Source organism: Rissa tridactyla, chromosome 2, assembly GCF_028500815.1.
Source record: "Rissa tridactyla isolate bRisTri1 chromosome 2, bRisTri1.patW.cur.20221130, whole genome shotgun sequence".
Taxonomy (NCBI): domain Eukaryota; kingdom Metazoa; phylum Chordata; class Aves; order Charadriiformes; family Laridae; genus Rissa; species Rissa tridactyla.
Genome location: NC_071467.1, coordinates 16,229,271 through 16,253,167, shown reverse-complemented (window position 1 = coordinate 16,253,167; position 23,897 = coordinate 16,229,271). Strand labels below are relative to the sequence as shown.

The 23,897-nt window shown below is 39.7% G+C and overlaps 1 protein-coding gene across 1 annotated transcript in view; it reads right to left on the bottom strand.

Annotated features, from left to right (window-relative positions):
• Positions 1–1,307: 1,307 nt before the first annotated feature.
• The window catches only part of RAD21 (RAD21 cohesin complex component), a 30,439-nt gene continuing 7,849 nt past the window's right edge, over positions 1,308–23,897 (bottom strand). Inside the window, exons 2-14 of the mRNA XM_054192729.1 lie at positions 22,224–22,397; positions 20,240–20,369; positions 17,989–18,088; positions 14,305–14,411; positions 13,209–13,412; positions 12,500–12,625; positions 12,167–12,289; positions 10,715–10,938; positions 10,232–10,397; positions 9,721–9,872; positions 8,032–8,181; positions 5,779–5,862; positions 1,308–3,129 (exon numbers count right to left, since the gene is read on the bottom strand). Coding sequence (XP_054048704.1) covers positions 2,938–3,129; positions 5,779–5,862; positions 8,032–8,181; positions 9,721–9,872; positions 10,232–10,397; positions 10,715–10,938; positions 12,167–12,289; positions 12,500–12,625; positions 13,209–13,412; positions 14,305–14,411; positions 17,989–18,088; positions 20,240–20,369; positions 22,224–22,367 — 1,902 coding nt within the window. The 5' untranslated portion in view covers positions 22,368–22,397 and the 3' untranslated portion in view covers positions 1,308–2,937. The remainder of the gene's footprint in view (positions 3,130–5,778; positions 5,863–8,031; positions 8,182–9,720; positions 9,873–10,231; positions 10,398–10,714; positions 10,939–12,166; positions 12,290–12,499; positions 12,626–13,208; positions 13,413–14,304; positions 14,412–17,988; positions 18,089–20,239; positions 20,370–22,223; positions 22,398–23,897) is intronic.

Below are 23,897 nucleotides of genomic sequence, written 5' to 3'. Positions count from 1 at the left end.
AAACCATTTAGACATTTATTTGAAGAGGAACGATAATAAAATGCAGATGGTGTACTTTTTTAAGTCCTCCAATACCTTTGTAAAGAACAGCAGTCACAGGGTAAACAGAATAAATGCTGCGCAACAGACAGCCTTTCTGCATCTCATCATCTGTCTGTGCAGCAACAGAGGAGGGAAACACACTTCTTGTAGATATAGGAGAAATAGAGCGCGCGAATGGTTTGTCTATCAACATTCCTTGGACCTTATTCAACAGCTGATCAGCGGAAAGCAGGCTTCGCAGTAATACAAGAAACCCAAGTCTCTCAGTGCTACTTGCAGGCCACATTACAAACTCCTGTATGTTATAAACAAATCCTGTACATTATAAAGCAGAGCTTGCATTCATTGCCTCGGGTTATATTTAACATCATCACGAGTACACATTTGTGCAAAATCTTGTCACGCGTGCTGATCACAGTGGTGTAACAGCAAAACTGGCGACAGAAGTGTCCTAGATTATTGATACAAGAAAAAGGCAGAAATCCCCTTTCATTCTAGTGCGAGTACCCGAGTCCCTATACTTCTCTCCCTTACAGAGCTTTAACCAAAGGAACGAAAAATCAAGTCCTCATATTCCGGTGCGGATGCGTTGTACACATATGCAGACACTCAAGCCAGCTCAACCCCGACCACCCTGCACGCCACAAGGCTCACAGCACAAACAGAAGCAGCCCGGCTGCTTCCACAGGTAGCTCAGAGCAGTACAGTCACTCTTGTGTGGAGCCCAGGCACCGTATTGGATCCAGGCTGGTTCTTCAACTTCCCCAGACAGCCCGTGTCGACCCTGGGCTCCACACAAGCTCTGCAGGTAACCCGAGTGACTCTACGGGAGATGCGCTGCTTCTACAGGCTTGGATCCAAGCATCTGGATCTACCAGGAGCACATAAGTTCAGAAGCACTGACATACCCGCATGCAGAGGGGATTCTAGAAGCAAGGGAACAGCAGAGCTACAAGAATTCAAGCTGGGTAGGTTCTGGCATTCAGAAGGGATTGGCATGGAGATGAATCCCATTTTATAGACAGTCTCCCCTAATTTTCCGCACAGACATTCCTAGCATAGAATGCCTGAACAAAACCACAGTACGGTCAGCAAAACAACTCTTCCTTCTAATGGCAAGAAACCTACAACATATTCAAGTTTAAATCTCTCAGAGCTAAATCACTACACTTCCACTCCTAACACCAAAACAAGCAACCTGTAAATGCTAGGTCCCTACTACAGAAGAATCAAAAGGTGTTCAAGCAAGATACCGAGCTAAAATATAACAGCTTATAACACAACTTTTATTAGAAAAGTTATACATAACAGCATCAACTATTTTCAAGAATATTAACCTTGAAAAGCAACAGACTAAAAATGTGTAACAAGAAACTAATGACCTTTTCTATAATTAAACATTCAAGTTATCTACAGTGTCTCTTTTTACAAAGGGGGAAATCATGGTTTTACAGGCACATCATGTTGAAAATAAAGCTGCAGTAACTTTATACAATTAACTTTTTTGAGGATTATTAAAACATGGTCATCATGTAGTCTCCGATTTTTTTAAAAACATTCACATAATTTTACATTTGAGTATACACTGAAATTTCAGAGTCCCAAAATTATTTCACAAAAGTGCCAACATTAAAACCAGAACCTTCAGTGTGAATAATTTTGCCCTAAAAAAAAGTTAAGACAGGTTTCCATAATCAACATATTCACATAATTTCTGGTGCTACTTGGTCTAACAGTAAAGCTTCATTCTTTATAAGTAAAAATCAAATGGGACTTCTTTTGCAAAACCGATAAAATGTTTTGAACACAGGAGTGTGCATTATTGGAAAAATCGATACTAAAACCATAAATATATCCAAAGAGCCATTAATACGCTACACAATTAAGTGGAACTGTGCCTGTTTGTACTGTATATTCGAGTTTGTTGCCCTTTCGGTACAGGTGGTATCTGAATTTAGCATCTTTACAGAGGCAATCTGTTCAGCTTCTCTTATTCTTATCTTCATATGCCTGCTTAATAAAAATCAGATAATTTACAATCTAGAAGTCTGTTTTAAAAAGTCTGGAGTTTATATACAGCTCTAACAAACCTAAAGCATTTCGATATCTTAAAAGGTTTAAATGAAATGACTAGAGTTTTCATTTGACGCTTATTAACAGTAATTAGCCATTATCAGTAGTGGACTGTAATGAGGTGATAAGTGAAAAGGAATGTTTCGTCTAAAATGCTTAACACATGTTCCGTCTTTTCATGTATGTAACAGTATCACATAGAGGAAGTGCTTTCCACAGACACCCGTTTCCCCTTAGCATCAAGGGCTACAAAAATCCGACTGCAAAAATGCAGTGACAAAGCAAGCTGACATATCAGGCACTACCTTTCATATTGGCAGCTGTAAGAGACCCACAGTATGCACAACGATCTAGGGAAGGGGAAAAAACCCACTACTATGAGAAGCAGACCGAACATTTCAGACGAGTTTGGCAAAGTTTTTAATCAGACAATAGGTTGGCCATTCAGGTTTACTTGTATAGGTTAAAAATATCACTATTGAATCAACTAGGCAAATTATCGTAAGACATTTTCATCGATACTCAACATTACATGCACCAATATTGCACACATCTGCTCTGAGTTGTTAAAACAATCTTCATCTGGGTCCTTGAGCTGTCTGGTTTCTGCAGTTGGAACTCAAGCCACCCACCCCAGCAGTTTCACTAAAAATTTAAGTGGTAAATTTAAAATACAAAACCAAAATAACCCAAAAAGAAAACCAAGGACTTTATACAGACAATAAAATCTAAATTTTCTGCAATGGTCTTGTGGGCCCTACAGATGGGGCAATACACGTACGCACTAGTGAAACAAACACTAGCTCTGCTGTATCTAACCATTCAAATAATATGAAATCTGGGACCAGGTGTCGCAATGATGTCACTGTAAGGCTCCTCCTGTGTCAGCTCTATGGCTTGCTGTTTTTTAAGTACCAGGAAACTGTAGAATTTTGCAGCTGCTTGTTTTCTATTCGTATTTCTGCACAGCTCAAGCAAACTGATAGATTCCGCTCCAGTCTTAGCAAGAGCTCTCTGAAAAACACAAACATTGATACCACAAATTAAATGGAGAACTACATACAAACAAGGAAGTCCCTGGCAAGATTCTGTTTGTTGGCACCCCCAGGACACTGTGAGGGATTGGGAAGGACTCGACATTGGATGGGGACGTTGCAACACATACATAAAAAATTCTAGATGGATCTTATTTAAATGAAACCAAGAAGGCTTCCCAGAGATGTGTGAAAAATCAGTCTTGAATCTGTGCGACTTATAGTCACATATTCCAGAAACACTGTAGTATACCATAAGATTTCCTTTCTGCACCAGCAGCTAGCCAGTCTCTTTTGACTACAGGTCAATTATTTTTAAACAGGAACAAAAAATCCTGTTTTATTTCTCAAAATAAAAATAACTCAAAAAATAATCATGATCTGTTGTTTAAAACAAAATTTCAAGAGCTTAGGTTATTTAAAAGATGCATAATTTTCCCAGGGAGAAAGCCTGTTTATTTCTAGAACTCTTCTGTTTGTCTGAAACTAAGTACCCATGGCCACTTATATTTTTTCAAAATCTTGGCCAGAATATAAAAAAAATAATTCAGGAAAATACATCTGTTTGCTGGCTAGAACAACAACTGACGTCTTCAATTTAAAACAGAACCGTCTGCTCTGGAATATCTACTAGATGAAAAGATATTAGGCTGGCCAAACCGAATTACTTTATATTAAACAGATCTTAACTTTGAATCTCATTACAGACTTAATGTTTCAGCCATCCAGTGTGATGCTCTTCTGGGAACATGGAAGAAAGAATTGAGAGAAAAAAAAAAAAGGTAGATATGGTCCAAAGAGAGTTCTAAAGCTCTCTTCATCAGAAACTGTGATGAAACATTATGAGAAAAAACATTACTGTCTAAACATCTGTACACTTTAAAAAATTATTTTTAAGCAAGTTGCACTGGTTTGGGCTGGGACAGAGTTAATTTTCTTCGCAGTAGCTCATACAGTGCTACGTTTTGGATGGGATCAAATGTTTTCATTTTGGAGCAAGGAGGCTGGAGGTACACAAGAAGCTGGGAGGGGACACAGCCAGGACAGAAGTCCCAACTGACCAAAGGGATATCCCATACCCCATATGACATTCTCAGCAATAAAAACCAGGGGAAAGAAAAGCGGGGGGAGTGCATACATTGGGGGTTATAGCATTTGTCTTCTGAAGTAACCATTATGTGCAACAATTCCCTACTTTCCTGGAAATGGCTAAATGCCTTCCTGCCGATGGGCAGTAGTGAATGAATTCCTTATGTTGCTTTGCTTGCGCATGCAACTTTTGCTTTACCTATTAAACAGTCTTTATCTCAACCCACATGTTTTCTTGCATTTACCCTTCCGATTCTCCTCCTCATCCTACCAGTAGGTACTGAGTGAGCAGCTGTGTGGGACTGCGCTAATTACCAGCATTAAACTACAACAACAGTTTAAAACAATCTTACTTAAACTAGTGGAATTCTTGCAGGTGTGCAAAAGAACTTAGATCACATTAGTACACAATGCAATCTGAACTAAATTTAAGTGTATTTAAGTGCCATAAAGGCTCTTTAGGAGTTTAAAATTAAGGTTTCATTCTTTAGAGATGTACGCAGGTAATTCTTATGGTATAACTCGTAATATTTTCCAGAAACATAAAGCTTTTGCTTGATTATATCATTTTTGAGAAACTTAATATAATACAAAATACTACTAAAATTTCAGTTGACTGAGAACTCGATAGCAGTCCCCCCTTCCTCCCAAACCCACTTCCGTTCAAAGATACAATAATGACAATGAGCTTTTATCAGTAGAGATGGAGCCTATCAATTTCACAAAAAGTGAGGATGGCTTTGGAGAACAAAAACAGCTTAGAGAGCTGGAACTGACACACTTCAGAGACAGCAGAGTTTCAGGAGCTGCCAAAATGTTTATGGGAACAAAGGGGTAGGAAAGGCAAACTAGACTGAAAGGTAAAGGCAGTCCAAGAATATATGAAGTAAATGTAGAGACCTATATGAAAACAGACAGCAGTTTGCACTTAAGTTCAAGTGTATTCTAGGGGTGTTCAATTATCTTCTAAGAAAAAAAGCTCTTGAGCTCTAGCAAGCAATAAGCCATCCTACAAAGGTTATCTGGCTGTGCAGACTGAAGCCACATGCTGAAAGTAATGCTTGCACCTCAGCCAAGGTCAGGTTCCCACGGTTGTTGTGTATTCAGCTTATCGTAGCTTGAAGATTTTGAACCAGCCTAGCTGGGAATAAACATCCCATAAAATGGTTTTATCTCTAGACCTTGACTAGGCTTGCCTAGAGTCAAGTAGCACAAAATCAAAGATACTAAGGTTTTATTAAAAAAAAAATCATACCCAATTATTTTAAAGTTTTGATTTCTGGGAGTCTTACTTGCACACCAAATGTGAATATGAAGGTTGAAAAACAGTTAAATGAAAGATTTAACTTCAAATGTTCTTTTAAATAAAGTGTCAATTATATTATGATTTAATCAATTACAAGCGTTTTTTCCCCTTTAAGGCAGAACTGGCATTTTAAGTCTGTAACATCTACTGCAAGGAAAGCTTTTAACTCACGTCAAAAGTGTCGGTAGGCACACTCAAAAGCAGCTTTAAGAGAAAGCAGATTATCATGTGTACCTGAAGTCCATGAAGCATTTGTTGAGTCCTCTTGTTCCATCTCCTTTCTTCTTGATCCTGATCACCCCCTGTGCCATCTTCTTCCTGCAAGCAGTCAAAATTCACGCATTTACAAAACAATAATCTTTTCATCCACTGAGTTATGGAATAAATGAGGTATTTCTAGATATCACTGCAGCTTCTTCTTTTCATCAAGCCAGAAGGTTTAGACAACTTGAGTCACAGGATACATCTAGGAGAGGCAGGTAGTGGGACGGAAGAAGACACACACGTTAAGTTGATGTATCATAGTAAGGTTGCCTGCCACTATGATTATACCTCAAAACATTATGCTGACAATTAGTAAACACAAGAGTTCGGTCATGACAGCTGAATGAGAAGAGACACTTCAATCCAATCTAGGAATGCTAGCACTGAACATGGTATCAACAGTGCTTTTATTTTGCAAACATTAATAAACACAGACATGTTCTCATTTCACTGTGGAAACAGAACCATTGAAAAGCAAACCAGGTTGTTGCTGAAAGCCGCAAAGGCCAGCAGTAACAACTCACCTCTCCATGTCCTGTGAAGCACTCACCTATGCAGAACGCTACTTGTTTATGGAAGATGTGTTATGCTTTTAAAATTAGAGCTTTATTTCAAACCAGCAATTAATTAATGAAAGCGACACATGCAAACTACTTTGTTTCTAGTCTTAACTCAGGAACCTCAAGCTGTACAGAAAAACTGTTTGGCCAATTATATTATTTTTCAAAAGTCAGCCAGCATGTATTTCTTCCTCTTCATTGTACGACTTTAACATTCATCTGCATCCAGCAACATCCTGAAGTGGTCAGACAATTGGGCTAGACAATAGTTGTAGGTCCTTTCCTTCCAACTGAAAATATTCTGTTCTATTCTAACAGGTTTTTTTACATTTCTAGGAAAGTCATCTCAATTAAAGTAATTCACATTTCTTTGTGTGTGTGACTTGTTACAGAAGGAAAATTCCAGATACGTTACTTCAACAATAAAACAGTTTTTAAAAAGCTAATTTAATGTTATGCAGTTTGGGTGTAAAATAAGAAGAATCAATGAAGTTTGGTTTAATAGCCACAGAATATTCAACACTGTAGCTAAGAAACAACTTCAGTTATCAGATTTTGGGACATGGACAGTTGTATTGGTTTTGCATGGCAAGGTTTTGGTAATGCAGGGGCTACAGGGATAGCTTCCGTGAGAAGCTGCTAGAAGCTTCCCCTATGTCCAATAGAGCCAATGCCAGCCAGCTCCAAGACAGACCTGCCACTGGCCAAGGCCGAGCCCATCAGCAGCAGTGATAGTGCCTCTGGGATAACATATTTAAGAAGGGGGGGGGGAAACATGCAACAGCAATTGCAGCCAGAGAGGAGCGAGAATATGAGAGAGCAGGAGGGGAAGAAGGTGCTCCAGGCACCAGAGCAGAGGCTCCCCTGCAGCCCATAGTGAAGACCATGGTGAGGCAGGCTGTCCCCCTGCAGCCCATGGAGGTCCATGGAGGAGCAGATATCCACCTGCAGCCCATGGAGGACCCCACAACAGAGCAGGTGGATGTGCCCAAAGGAGAGTGTGACCCTGTGGCAAGTCCAGGCTGGAGCAGGCTCCTGGCAGGACCTGCGGCCCTGTGGAGAGAGAAGCCCACGCTGGAGCAGGTTTGCTGCCAGGGCTTGTCACCCCATGGGGGACCCACGCTGGAGCAGTCTGTTCCTGAAGGACTGCACCCCATGGAAAGGACCCACACTGGAGCAGTTCATGAAGAACTGTAGCCCATGGGAAGGACTCACGTTGGGCAAGTTTGTGGAGAACTGTCCCCGTGGGAGAGACCCCACACTGGAGCAGGAGTCCGCCCCCCTGAGGAGGAAGGAGCGGAGACAGTGTGTGATAAAGTGCCTGGAAGCCCCATTCCCCATCCCCCTGTGCTTCTGAAGGGAAGGAGGCAGAGAAACTGGGAAAAAAGTTAACATATAGATTAATATATAGTTAATATATAGATTGGTTTAATCCAACTATGTGTATGAACAGGAGAACCATCTAATTCAAAGCAGAATGTATATGCAATTTATAAAAACGGTCATGGAATAATTTTAAAGTCTACGTTTCCAAAGGTTATCATTTCCCAAGTAAGGACCGAAGGTTTCTTACACCATTTAATGAATCCAAAGTCAAACAGTGTTGGGGAACACACAAATCCTTTCTTTCTACACAGCTTGCTTTTAAGAGCTTAGTTCTTACCTCCTCTTCTTCCTCCTCCTCTTTCTCTTTTTCCTTCTCCTTCTCTTTTTCTGGCAGAAGTTCTAGCTCTGGTATTAGCTGACAGATGTTTTGGGGCTCCTCTGGAGGCATTTCTACAGGTGGTATTTCCAGCTGTTGTGATGGTGGATGCTTTAAGAGTACACAATATAGTTAAACAGATAGCATTATTTTATCAGTGCTTTTACAACAGAATGCTGATGCTACAAGCCAGTTTCACAAAGTCCAAGTCTCTAGATCTTAGCCATTTGTCAGAACTTTTCATTTTTGAAAGATGAAGAGCCTTCTTGTTTTGTTTTGCTGTCCATACGTGTATCTTTAATCCTTTAGAGTCTACTCAAACCAGAAATGATGATACCGCTATAAGGAAAAAGGCTTTCCAATAACTTAGTCCACCATCCAAACAACTGACCTCATTTCTTGGATCAGAACATGCAACTTTAAAATCCCACATAACAAGATGCAGTGCTACATGAAGACACTTTAACTCACTGGAACAAGACATCTTCAAAATATCAAAATGTTGTTCTTTGCAATACAAGCATGAAGGAATTAAAACATAGGTACTTCGTAAAGTTTACAAAAATGTATGATAACTTGAGCACAGAAGTCACCCATTCTCAGAAGACGTTTGTATCAAGAGGAAAATCCAGAAAAGCAGTTTAACAGGATCTATGTACTCAGTTTTATTAAAATTAATGTACAGTATTCTCCCCCTGAATCTATACACAGTTAAGTGATTGCCAATAGCTACCTTAATACCTGAAACTGTTTCTACATGTACCCCAAAACAGCTCTATTAAAATAACTTCTACTTTAGAGTCATACAGCAGGTTATTGCTACAGGTACACTACTAGAAGCCTGATCTGGTTGGCATGACAGCATTGATTTCAGCACAAACAGCTGATGCCAATTTCACCCAATGACATGGCCAAGAGGAGCATCAGCTGAACCCTTTTTAATAAGGCAATGTGACATCTAAACAGTCTCATTCTACAGCAAACAACCTGTTAGCCAAGAAACATATGAGAAGTGGAGTTAAAAAATGCACAAATATGAGAGACAGCATAAACCAGGGCTGTTCTCACCAGGTAAGCATTCAGAAAGAGCATACACCTTTCATTTTGCCCATTTCCTCTCCCTTCACAAATATGGCTTCCTATCACACTGCATCACAGCTTTTACAGAAGAGGTAGATGCGACCTAGTTTCCAAGTCTACTTATAACTCAACTAGAAAACCTTTCCTGAAGATCCAAGTTTTTCTTTGAACTGTTAAACCCTAGAATACAAGGACTATCTTAAAAAGGAAGTTTGTGCAGCTAGCACAATCCTTTTTTCATCAATGAAAGCTGTTCATATACATTTGCCAAGCAGAAGAACTTGATAGCTTTGTGAGTAATAAACTTTACTCCTCGAAGACTTTTTTCTGGAGGAAACAGTGTCATTTCTTTATCCTACCTACATTTTAAATGTTTCAGTAAGCTTCCCATTTAAGAAAAACACCAAAAAGACTACCCAAGGCCAAAGATTCTGATACTGTTCCAGCATATTTCACAACACCACAGAAAGCCGGTGCCTCTAATCTGCTCAAAGACACTACCCACTTCTCATTCTTAAAAAAAAAAAAAAAAACAACAACAACAAAAAAAACCCAGCACATCTTACTCACAGGTAACACCGGCTCTGGTTCTACTTGCTGCAGTTTGCGTTTAACACCTGTCTGAGGTGGTGGGGGTGGCATAACAGATTCATCCAGGTTGGTTCTGCTGCCTTCCATCATCGATTCTTGTACACGACTTGGTTCTTCCAGAATAGGTTCATCTAATTCAACAAACCCAGTTTTAGATACTTTGGTACCATTTGAAATTCCATTACTAAGTCCAGTCTGCTATTAATTTAGAATTGAGCACTCCTAACAGTCTGCATAGCCTTTGCCATGACTTAAATAGAATTGGTACAGATGTGCATAGAATCCAGTCCAACACCCATTTAATCCACAGGAGCAAACAGAATCTCTAAGTGTCATCCTCTAGAAAAAAAGCTATTTTAACTCACAGACTGTATATCAAGCTAATCAACCATTGCTTCATTCATAATCTTTGGTGACTTAATATAAAGCACAAACAAAGGAGAAAAATAAGCTCTGAAGGAAAGCAGAGCATCTTTAACAAGACACAAACCAATGACATCTCGTTGCTGCTGTTGCTGTTGTTGTTGCTGCTCCTCCCTAGGAACCTCTGGGTTTTCAAAGTCTTTAAGGAACTCATCGAGGTTGTCAGCCTCTCCACCTTTCCTCCTCTTTCTTAGGTCTTCTGGTACCAGGGGTGTAAGACAACGAGTAAAGAGCTACGGGGGAAGGGTTACATTATTCACTATTGTAGTTCTCAGTGTCCTTAATTTCATTTTAGGCCAAGTAATTACAGGCCATCTTCCTTTCCCATTTAACCTCTTCTCCAGCAGTAGTAACATTTTAAGAAAATCATTTAATTCTGTAACTGATAAATAATGTAAGCCTTGGTGTTACTTTAGTTGTTTTACTAGTTTATTTTTTTAGATGATGATTACCACTATCACTACATTGCTATTCATGTGCTGATATTTACTATACGAGGCACAATCTTGAATATAGTCCATTTAGAAATGAACCAGCACAAAAACATTACCTTCAGGAGCCTGTTATTCCACAAAGGCTGTGCAGGCAGAGAGAAAAGCTTTTCAACTCCACCAGTTTCTTTCCACATCATCAGTTTCTTAGTAGGAGGTGCCAAATCCAAAGTAGTAACAATATCAGAGTAGTCACTTAATTGGGCTCGAATAGTCTTGCTATCCAGTTCTTTAACGCTGTCCACAATCAGCTTCCTCTTCCTCTTTGCTTTGGTTTCCTTGACTGTTGAGATTTTTAGCAAGTAATGAAGGTTAGCCTAAACAGATACCACGCTGTAGAAGAATCTTGCACGTTCTCTATAGGTTTTATTTGCCCATGTACAAAGCTGCCTGAAGAATCTAAGGCAATATTAGCTTTGGGAGAAGGAACGAAAAGCTATAAGCACTATGAAAGGTCAAACACTGTGAATAGTGTTCCATAACCTACAAATTCTTCTGCGTATACTCGTAGTTCTACTGCATCTACCTAAGCCTCATCAATGTCCTCACCTGCACATACCTCCCTTCCTCATGGCTCACTTGTCAGGCTGGTGTTCTTCAGGAGCAAAGCCCTGAGATGCAGGGGCTCTCTGACAAGGAGTCAAAATACCACAACAAGTTTTTCCCCTAAGCCCTATTTGAGCTTTGGTAGTGTTAACGTGGGCGGTTATCTTACCTGTAACTCCCATCCTGTTCTAGAATGACTTTACTGTAAATTGCTTACAGCCTGGCACTCTGCAGCAGACCCTGAGGCTCTGGCAAATGCTGTCTTTGCTGGTCCCAGCTGATCAGCTAGGACCTCTGTTGCTAGCTTGCCACCAGAGGGCAGTGCTAGGGCTTTTTAATTGGTCAAGCAGCAAATGAGGGGCTGGAGTTCAGTCTGAAAACACAGGACAAACTGCATTTTTTACAGATCTTAATTTTTTTAAATGAAGCAGGGATCTGTTTATAATGAGCCAAATACAATACCAGTTAAAATAAAAAAAGTGTCTTGCATTAGAGAAGACGACAAGGAATTTCACTATTTAGTGGAACTTCAAGTATAAAGATGCACCTCCTCAAATCAGCAATTCACTAAAGCTATGAACTAGAAAATCACTCAGTCTCAGTGTAAACAGTCACTTCTGGCCCTCATAGGGTATTGAGAGTTGTGCTGCACTAGATACTGTACTAGAATTAAAGACATGATGATGTCTATTCCAACTCACTGTATTTTAACTAGCACGTTTATCAAAAGCTACAGTACCATGCCGCTATACATACCGACTGCAGAAACGACATCAATGTAAGCTACCAACCTGGAACATTCTGTAAGGCTATCATTAGAATAAAAGGAATTCAGTACTTGGTCCCGCATTTCTCTTTCCACTGAGAAGTAGAGTCAGCAGCAGTGCCAGACATTCATTTCCACTCCATCAAGCTAAGGTTGTCTCTGATGACCCAAGTAAAACATTCCCAAATAGCTCACTCACCGGTTATGTCAATAGGCTCCAGAGCAAAAGCTTCCTCTTCATTGGGAACAAGCGTTGTCTGATCAGTCATGGTTGGTAATGGTTCAACTGGATCTACTGAGTCCGGGCTGTCTGGTCCACCCACTGCCAATTAGAACAAGTATCTTGCACTATGTCAAAACATTAAGAAACTGTGCTACCGTTCCCAACCACTCCTCCACATCTTAAAGTGGTTTACCACATTTCATACTTTTGAGCTCAACACGGTTTTAGGGATGGAGAGATGGGGATGAGAACCCCAATTAAATTAGTGGAAAGCAAGTAATTCTAGATCTAGCCCAAGATCATACTCACTTGATACATTATCATCATCATCCATATCATCATGGGGAGGCTGCTCCGGTATCATTACTCCACTTTCTGAGAGTGCAGGTGGGTCATCAAAAATACCACCATCATTATTACTGAGCAGTTTGTCATCTGAAACAACCATATGGAAGAATGAGTTTTGCATCCACACATTCACGAAACAAGTACGGACAAATTTATGACAACACAGATAAAGACAGTGCAAAGGTTAGAGAAACCTATACTTTCAACGCTGACACAAAAGCAATTAGGAGTGCTTTTTCGAGGTGCATTTCGGCTCAAACTTTGAGTTTACAGATAACCTTTTTTACAATACAGTCGTCACATATTTGCATCTTAGTAGGTTTCTTAGTACTTCACAGAGAAGCACTCAATACAGTTCTCAACATATTAAATAAAGCCTTGGAAGGGGTCAAAGAACAAAAAGAGTTGCACATTAATTTTTCTCTAAAGAACATTACGTATAGAATGGAAAATCTCTGGATGATTTTATTTTACTTCATTTAGAATACGTCAACGCTTAACATACTACACCATCTATATTGCTGTAACAGTCACAAACTAGAATTCTGCTGCTGAAGGCATAAGTTAGACAGGGACCTTGGCAAAGGAAACAACCTCCCCCAGTTCCCTGAAGAACTAATTATTGAGGCAGAAGGTAGGGCAGAGGAAAACACAAATTTCTCAAACTTACCCAATATCCCACCATCATTTCCTTCTCCAAAATTATCATCTTTGTATTGGTCTTCATATTCCAGGTGATTGGATTTCTCATTGAGGTGACTGGTGCTCTGTTCAGGTTCCAGAAGGAGATTGGAAGCACTGGTGCTCACCAGCATGTCATCCTCAAACGCACTACCTTCTCTCATCATCTCACGATCATCCATCCCAAAGTCACCTGCAAGAACACAATTTCACTGCTATAAATGCCGAAGAACCAAGACACAAGACACATAGTGAATCAATCGGCAAAGGCCCAAATGTAAGACCAAACTTCATTTCAAGTTATCTTAATTGCTGAGTTAATGACAAGATGTAAATATTTATGTCCAGCAATACCATAATAAAAATACCCTTCCAACAATTATAAAAATAACCATCTCCTCTTCAAAGCATTTTATTATACTTATTTGAATTGAATTTAGCAGGATTCTACTAAATTTTAGCTGCACTGAAACCAAAGAATTCAAAGGAATTCAAAAAAGTTATACCTTACACCTCAAGGTTGGGCTTCAGGTACAGAGAGCAAACCAATACTGAATCAACAGCACCATCAATACCTAGATTATACTTTTTAAGAGATTACTAAATTATGGATTACGTTATTGTACTCTGGAAACTAGATATTCAAATACAACCATCTCCAGGCTTTGATTCATATCTTGGAACACTGTCCTTGAAAAGATACTGGAAGAAGTAAGCTAGTCACTGCTGAGTGCTTCAGCTTGAGAACTTTCGTAACAGTTTGACTGAAAATATGCCTATGATTACAACAACGGCTGACTTCATATTCACACCATGTTTTGAAAATTATAATTGACATAGTACTTCACTAATTAACCTGACTGAATATTCTTCAGCTTTATATAGGTAGCTGGAAGCTTGCTGAATATTAGAGGACAGGCTTTTTGGAAAAGCCAACATGTACAAATTAAAAGTTAAATATATGGAAACACAGCATGTTTGATGTAATTTGTCTTGTAGCGGGCATTCTGTAGTAATTGCAAAACCATAACTTTACAAGTACCAAAACTAGCTTAGTAACATGTAAAAATACATGAGATTTTTACCAAAGTCATTATCCTGGAGGATACTGATGTTGCCTACTTCTTCTCTCATTGTAATTTCTTCCACTCTACTCTGGTTCAAGCTGAACTGCTGGGCCACATCAATATCACTTAAACAAACAGAAGGCAATTATTAAAAATCTCCATTTAAAAAAATTAACAGATAAAGCCTGCTTAGATAAATGTGAAATTAGTTCCTAAAAAGTACACTATACACTTAAAAGTCAATTAAGAATCAGGGGCAGGGCTAACAAGGCAGATATCGTAGTAGGAGTCTGTTATAGACTGCCCAATCAGGATGAGGAGGCAGATGAAATATTCTATAAGTGGCTGGGAGAAGTCTCAAGATCGCGAGCTCTTGTCCTCGTGGGGGACTTCAATTTGCCGGACATCTGCTGGGAATACAATACAGCAGGGAGGGAACAGTCTAGAAGGTTCCTGGAATGTACTGGGGATAACTTCCTGACACAGCTAGTGAGAGAGCCAACTAGGGAAGGTGCCCGGCTGGATCTGTTGTTTGTAAACGGGGAAGGTCTTGTGGGGGATGTGAAGGTTGGAGGCTGTCTTGGGAACAGTGACTATGAAATGATAGAGTTTTTGATTCTGCGAGAAGCAAGGAGAGGGGTCAGCAGAACTGCTACCTTGGACTTCCGGAGGGCGGACTTTGGGCTTTTCAGGAGCTTGGTTGACAAAGTCCCCTGGGAGGCAGTCCTCCAGAGCAAAGGAGCCCAGGAAGCCCGGATGATTTTCAAGAAGGAAGTCTTAAAGGCGCAGGAGCACGCTGTCCCCACGTGCCAGAAGACAAACCGTCAGGGAAAAAGACTGGCCTGGCTAAACAGGGAGCTAGTGTTGCAACTTAGGGAAAAAAAGAGGATCTATGGCCTCTGGAAGGAAGGGCAGGCCACTCAAGAGGACTACAAGGAGGTAGTGAAGCTATGTAGGGAAGAAATCAGGAGGGCCAAAGCCCAGCTAGAACTAAACCTGGCTTCTGGTGTCAAGGACAACAAAAAAAGTTTCTATAAACATATTAGCAATAAGAAGAGGACTAAGGATTATCTCTGTCCTCTAGTAGATGGGGCCGGCAACATAGTGACCAAGGATGAGGAAAAGGCTGAGGTACTTAATGAAGTCTTTGCCTCAGTCTTCAGCAGTAGGACCAGTTGTTCCCTGAGTACCCAGACCCCTGAGCTAGAAGACAGGGATGGGGAGCAGAATGAAGCCCCTGTAATCCAAAGGGAAACGGTGAGGGACCTGCTTCAGCACCTGGAGGTGCACAAATCTATGGGGCCGGATGGGATCCACCCAAGGGTATTGAAAGAGCTGGCGGAAGTGCTCGCCAGGCCACTTTGCATCATTTATGAGCAGTCCTGGACAACCGGGGAGGTCCCAGCTGACTGGAGGTTAGCAAATGTGACACCCATCCACAAGAAGGGCTGGAAGGAGGATCCGGGGAACTACAGGCCAGTCAGTCTGACCTCGGTGCCTGGGAAGGTCATGGAACAGATCCTCCTCAGTGCGATTACACGGCACATGCAGGAGAACAGGGTGATCAGGCCCAGTCAGCATGGGTTCGTGAAGGGCAGGTCATGCCTATCAGACCTAATATCCTTCTATGATAAGGTGACCCACTTAGTGGATGAGGGAAAAGCTGTGGATGTTATCTACTTGGATTTTTGCAAAGCTTTTGACACTGTTTCCCCATAGCATTCTCCTGGAGAAACTGGCTGCTCATGGCCTGGACAGGTGTACTCTTCGCTGGGTAAAAAACTGGCTGGATGGCCGTGCCCAGAGAGTGGTGGTAAATGGAGTTCAATCCAGTTGGTGTCCAGTCACAAGTGGTGTCCCCCAGGGCTCGGTGCTGGGGCCGGTTCTCTTTAATATCTTTATCAATGATCTGGATGAAGGGATCGAATGCACCCTCAGTAAGTTCGCAGATGACACTAAACTGGGCGGGCATGTTGATCCGCTTGAGGGTAGGTTGGCTCTGCAGAGGGATCTGGACAGGCTGGACTGATGGGCTGAGACCAATGGTATGAGGTTCAACAAGGCCAAGTGCCGGGTCCTGCACTTGGGTCACAACAACCCCATGCAGCGCTACAGGATTGGGGCAGAGTGGCTCGAAAGCAGCCTGGCAGAAAAGGACCTGGGGGTGTTGGTTGACAGCCGGCTGAATATGAGCCAGCAGTGGGCCCAGGTGGCCAAGAAGGCCAACAGCATCCTAGCCTGTATCAGGAACAGTGTGGTGAGCCGGACTAGGGAAGTGATCATCCCCCTGTACTCGGCACTGGTGAGACCCCACCTCAAGTACTGTGTTCAGTTTTGGGCCCCTCGCTACAAGAGGGACATTGAGGTGTTGGAGTGTGTCCAGAGAAGGGCTACAAAGCTGGTGAGGGGTCTGGAGGACAAACGTTATGAAAAACGACTGAGGGAGCTGGGGTTGTTCAGCCTGGAGAAGAGGAGGCTGAGGGGAGACCTTATCACCCTCTACAACTACCTGAAAGGAGGTTGTAGAGAGATGGGGGCTGACCTCTTCTCCCTGGTGACAAGTGATAGGACAAGAGGAAACGGGTTCAAGTTACATCAGGGGAGGTTTAGATTGGATATTAGGAAACATTTTTTCACTGAAAGGGTTAGTAAACATTGGAATAGGCTGCCCAGGGAGGTGGTGGATTCACCATCCCTGGAGGTGTTTAAAAAAAAGGGTAGATGGGGCACTTAGGGACATGGTTTAGAAGTGGCTTTTGTCAGGGCAGGTTAAAGGTTGGACTTGATGATCTTAAAGGTCCCTTCCAACCTCAGCAATTCCATGATTCTATGATAATGAAACAGCTGATGGTGAATGCAAACCAGAAAACACTACTTAAAACAGTAAGACCATTCATGGTTAAAACCTATCATCCAAACTGTGTTAGCTTCTGGGAAACATATCAGTAACCTCTCTTACTCCTTGCTATATTGTAGTCCTAATTTTAAATGCCAAATTAATAACTAAGAACAGATGTACCCCCCTTCAACTTCAAAAGCTATTAATATAATTTATCAAAAAAATATATCTAGTAACAGTACCAAGTTAACACTTTGTGATGTGTTAAGGTACATTTCTTAGAACACAATTTTTTATGTAGTTTCAAATTAGTATATACTCTAATTTGAATATAAACAAAATAGAACACTGAGTAAAGCAAACTATGTCCCAGAAATTCCATTATGAGTAATCCAAAAGGGTAACATCACTTTTTTAAAGATCAAGAACTATGCAAGTTGTATACTTGTTATGTTTACAAGTAACCCATTAGTATTAAACAGTTTTAAGAATTAAAAGTGCCACTACAGAAGGTCAACAAGGACATTTCCAAAACACTAATCTTGTCTAACCTAAGAACGTATGTGATGTAGACTGCCTTGCGTAGAAGAAAAAAGAAAGAGATAATACATACGAGTTTTTCAAAAGCTTCTGTAATCACAACTTTCACTTTGGTTAAAATTACATGCTATTATGAACTTAAAATCAATACAAACATGATTGCGTACTTGCTTTGTATACTAAAAGACTTAAGAACACATGGTACCTACAGGCTTTTATTTTAATTCGGCAATGAGTTTGCTGTTAAAATCAGGTTCTCCTCAACTGAAAACAAAACATGGAAATAAAAAAAAAAAACACCCAAAACAAGAAACCAAGCTTACTCTAGATCAGGAAGTGGTTGGTCAAAATCATGAAATTCCTCAGGTAAGGTAATAGCATTGTAAGCAGCCTCTCTGTTTTCCTCAGGCAAATCAACAACCCCTGCAGAGAAGAACAGTCAGACATGAGTTCCCATTCCTTACATGGGCAGCATTTTTCCCTGTGCTTTCAGTATCGCTCTTTCTGCGTGAGCTTCTTGTCTTTAACTAGCTGATAGACACCCATGAAGAAACCTTAAATAAGGCTAGTATTGAGATTCAGTCTAAATTCAAAATATATACCCTCAAGCCTTTTTACTGTTTTGTATAAACCTGGAAGCCTCAAATCACTCATTGTTTGTATAGCACAGTGCAGAGCCGTGCAGCTAACACAGGCAGAGTATGTCATCACAACGCTATGCAGGTACTTGCTACAAAATCATTTTATCACGATGCTCCAGATGAGCTAGTTAGTCCTATATTTTGGTTTGGGTACAGCAGTGGCAACATAGTATGACTACTTTGCTACTAGTCATTTAGTCAGTTCAATTAGCTCTCTAAGTCCCAGCACAGTATTGATTGTACTTGGGCCACACAAACGCTTAGGCTTCTGCATTTTACAGAGCTGGATTCCTAAACCACATACATACCTTTTCTTATCCTTGCACGATGCTTAATCTGCTATTCAGTGGCATTCTCAGAGCATGACTATCAGACTAGGCATCACACAAAATCAGTAACAGTAGTTGGTGCCTCTCTTTTTATTCAAAGGCTTAGAGGTCAGGACACTCGAAAGCACATGGGAAATGCGGGTTCAATTTCTTCTGTAACTTGCAGAAGATTTGAACTCTACGTTCTGCCTTCTGACCCACACAACACAGGCAATTATGAGGTACAAATACTTCTGTGCCCACTGTGTTCCCCTCCACAATGAATAATCAAAGAACCACTGCCCAAAGAGGCCAGGAACAAGCATGAGTCTGTAGTTTACTCATCTTGGTAGTTGGCTAGGAATGAAGAAACCTATTCCATCCTTTCAGAGCTATCCAGTATTTTTACCTGTTGGCTGCTTAAAATAAAACATGTCAATGATTCTCACAGCAGACAGGATCAAGACAATGCCTAAACCACAAAGCTGATAAACTGAGAACAAAGACAAGTGCCACAACTTGTTTCATTTTTTGTAATTCTTGTTTTAAGGTGCTTCGCCTTTTATATGAGCTCTGTTGCAAGTGGAAAAATTGGGAAAACGGATTGCCTTGTGAAATTAGACAAGTTTATGTGTTCTCATCACCCAGGGAAGTTAAAGGCAACTAGTAAACAAAAAATTGGCAACAGTCAACAAATTGCCACTGAAACCTACTTAAAAGTTCAGTGCCTGAATCACAATGTGAAGATCGGGAAATGAAGCTAAAAGCATTATATACCTTAACTTTTCTCTAATGTTGCACCAGCTTTCAAGAATTGCCTTTCAAAAAAAAAAAAAGTCTTCCTTAAGTTCAGCTTTTAAATCTATTACACTCACAAACTTAAAGGCAGAATCTGATTCAGCAGCTGAGTATCAAGCAGCATCACTGCCACAGCTACACTCCATCTGGAAAAGAGTTTCCCAGGACAGAATTAAAGAAAACTACCAACTGCGTGTAAGCCAAGTAATTAATTGCTGGATGGAAAGTAATTTCGGGTATTAATATGGCTCTCCATCTTCACGGAAAAAACCTTAGAGTAAGCAACAATAGAGGGGGAATTTGTGTCACAAACACATAAGGGAAATTTTGTTGCACACATTACAGTTCACATTATTTCCAGAAACTAAAATGTGAGAGTGGTAAAAAACCAGCTTACTTTATGTTTCTTCTGTAACTCATGGCAAAGCAATCTTTACCCTTGATGGAAACAAGCTCCCTTCTGTGCTTCTATTCAGTACATGCGACTGGCCTTTTTCAGACTTGTGACAGAAGGTAAAAACCATGCAGCGTATTTCCATTTAACATCATACACCAACAACAGCCAAAATCATAATTGATATTTAACTGAATCAGCATTAATAGGAAAAGTTTTCATTCAGAATTCAATTTAAGGATGATTTTCAGCATATAACTCAGTCACATAGCCAGCCTGAAGCTGCACTGAAGAAAATAACTTCTCCTTTAATCCTGTATAACTTCACGTAATTCTTCTACTGAGACAGGAAGGTTAAACAGTATACCTTCTAAATAAATATCATTATATAACAACATAACTTTTCAGAGAGTGCTTAGATAAAGAGAGATACCTGGACGAAAAGCCATCTTAATCTTAATGAAAGCCTCATTACAGTCTGCAAGAAGATATTTTGCTTTCCTGTGGTAGATTCTAACAACGCCTAGTAAAAGATGTCCTGAGGTTCGAAGTGCCATCTTCACCTAAAAACATATTGCACAACCAGTAAATTAGATGTAGCATTATTTTCTTTTAATGAAATTTCATTCAGCTTTGCATGAGTTTTTCAATAACATCAAATATCCAAAACATGTATAAAAATCAGCAGAAAAATAAAAGAAAGAAAGAAAGCAAGCAAAGTCTACAGTTCAAGACCATGCTCTACATATTATTTACAGATGATCTGGCAAATATCAGTAACTAAATAGCAGCTCACTCCAGGAATTCCCAAACACTGCTCTGCCTAGTAAAAAAAAAAGATGACAAGATAAAACCCTTTTACGACACCTTTTTTGACATCTGCGTTACTTTAAATGTGAAAAAAGTGAAAAATACAGAAGCTTGGACAACCATAAATTACAATTTGGTTAAGTAAAATTTGGTTAAAAACTGTTACTTGTTACTTCTCCATCTTCTGTCCTGCAATTAAAAATAAAATCAGAGAGGAATAGTGGAAGATATGGGGTGTCCATAAACAAGCACTGACACATTAAAACATGTTTTAAGTGCCTTTCCTCTTTAACCTCACTCCTTTACTATGTAATTAAGTATGTGCTGTGGGAACAGAAAACTGATACAAAAATTTACGGAAGGGATTCTTCTTCAGTACTTTAGTCTGAAAGAGCATGAGACCTGTGTTGAAGGGTACATGGAACAGTTGTCTCGCAGAAAGATTAAGCCATACAGGGTTGAACCTCAGCCTCTAAGAATTCTAAAGTTTTATTGCATTTCAGCTGATGAAACCATTATACAAAGTTAAATATAAGAAAGAATGCCTATCAATTTATCCTTTTTCTAAAAGAACACTGCAGCTCACTAGTGAGTCCATGAACATTATCATCTTCTTTCTAAATCCTTCCAGAGCTGACACTGAAGCAAATCACTGTTCTGGAATTGTAAATATCTATGGGATTGTACTATACAGTTTTTGCTTATACTTAGCAATTTTTTCCAAAATCCAGAGTAGCATTATAGAAACATTGTTATATTGTATCAACCAAAAGAAAAGATCAAAATAAGTTTTCATTCTTTTTCACATAGTTGCTTTTCTTGTAAAATATTCAGACATCTGTTAAGTGACAAAAGTCACAACCATCTCAGTCCACTGGTTCTTAAATGGAAAATTTCATTTTCATGAGAAGTAGAAGGAAAACAAAACCCCACACATTTAAACACCCAAGTTCCTCAGAATTTCCTCTGGTTTCACAACAGCAATCCAAAAGCATTATGCTCTTTCAGTTTTGTTGCCATCTATTCACTTCTCACAAAACCAGAGACTAAAAGCTTCAAAAGCAAGGCTTTTTCACTAGTGTGTAGTATTTTTATTATATGGAAAACTATCGTCGTGTAACCAGTAACATTACAAGCTACCACAATACTTCAGATCTTTTTGCAGTAGCTAAGCAGAAACATGCTATGAACTTAGGTCACAAGCAGAACCAAAAATATCTTAAGTGTTATTTCTACAGCTCCCAGTAACAACAGCACTGAAAGCGCATCATCATGAGGCCTTTAAGAGATAATTCTTAGAAAGCCTAGGATTTCCTCTCTTTCAAACACTTTCTTCTAAACGATGCATGGTACATCAAGATACAAGTCCTCCATTTATGCAAAGCAAAACATTTTGTAACTAAATTGCATGATACTTTAGCTTTAGAAAATTCACAAGAAAATACTCTTCTGAATCAGAGTATTTTACATCTGAACAGATCTTTCCACTCTTTAAAATAGCAACATTAAGAATTTTATTTGTTTCAGTGACCCAAATAGTACCTACCACCTGTACACACAATTTCTTTTTGTTACAAGATAACATTACATCAGTGTAAAATAGATACCTTTGGTGAAATGATACTCTCCACACTGCTCTCCAGATTACATTCAAAAACATGGGCTTTGGTTAGCTTCTTATCCCAGTGGGCCGCCAGCCAGATTTTGGCCAGCGGCCCACGTTTGCTCAGGACAAAGTGAGCATAGAACATGGTCCCAGATGTCTAAAACAAAGTGCAAACCTGTAAAAAGAAAGGCAAATTATTTTGGCTTCTAGAAAATCTTTTATGAGGAACATCCTTGTAAACACACCCTTTACCTGCAGTAAGCAAAGCACATGTTTGCTTTTCAGTCATTAAGTCAGCCTATTTGTATAAAATATTTAAGGCAGCAACACTTGGAAGCATTGGCCATGTAAAAGCATATATATTTATTGCAGAGGAAATATAAAGCAGGAAGAACAGCAACCGATGACCATTTACATAATTTAAAAATGTTTACCATCCCACAAGAAAAAAAATCTTGAATATATTAAATTTTATCGTAATGATACCAAAATCATATGATGCAAATAAACATATCTCAGTTTTCAGTCCACTGTAGTTTTCTACCACATCAATTTCTTTCTATTCTTAATTCAGTAGCTACTACTATACTACACCAGTATATATATATATGTTCTATAGCATTCCAGTTAAACATTCAGCATTATAAAATACACAGCCCTAAACTTTTGGGACTTCACCATATTTTGTTAAACAGAAAGTACAATTATGTCTTCATTTCTGAAGAGACTGCTCTCCATTTCATAATCCTCTTCGTAACGCTTCACATTTTTTGTTCAAGCATTGATAAAAATGCATTATTCTAAACTTCCTGAAGATTTCATTTTCTTCCTTCTCCTTCACCAGAAAAACTGACTTCCTTTTATCTACTTGTCGCGTAACTACCTTCCTACGGCTGATAAGATGCCAACATATCAAACCATAGGGAAGCAGAACAGCATGGTGTCTTATGATCTAAACATGCCAATTTTATGCACGAGGTAAGCATAAGATTAAGTTCAACTACAAATTGAGAAAAGTTTGAGAAAAGTTTGCTTTAAAGAGGTAGAAATTCTCCACAAACAGCTTTTTCTCCAGCAATACCCATAACAAGGGAAAAAGAAATGAAAGAACAGAAGAGATGCAACAAGTGCATTTCAGTTTTTACCTCCCCCGTGCCTACAGAACAACTTCCAGGGGAAGCACAGCAATGTAACAGTGAAAGCAGGGCAGTTTAATCTGGGCACGCAGAGACAGTGTGAGGAGCATCAGTTTATAGCCATAAAAAAACCCTGGTGTTTCCCAAATACATGCCAACACAACTTATAAGCAAATAGGGAACACAGGGAAACACAAAGCATTGGTAAACATGGCAGCCAGACAGAGATTCTCAGGAAGCCAGTTCCTAAACCATACCAATTTACTTGTAGGTAGAAGAAACAAGTTTCAAAGCAGCTAGGGTAGAGGTGTTGATATTATAGAGTATGCTTCACACAAAAGAAAAGAGGAAAAGAAAAAAAAAGGGGAGCACAGTTGTGACGGCTAGAAAAATAAGTATAGGAGCAAGAGAACCACTGGCATTACTGGTTCAGTGGAAGCAAAGGCAACCGCTAGACACCTGGGTAACAAACTAAAAATTGTAGAACTAGGGGTAGATCTCAAAGTAAAGGCAAATAATCTTTTGGGTATTTTGTGCAT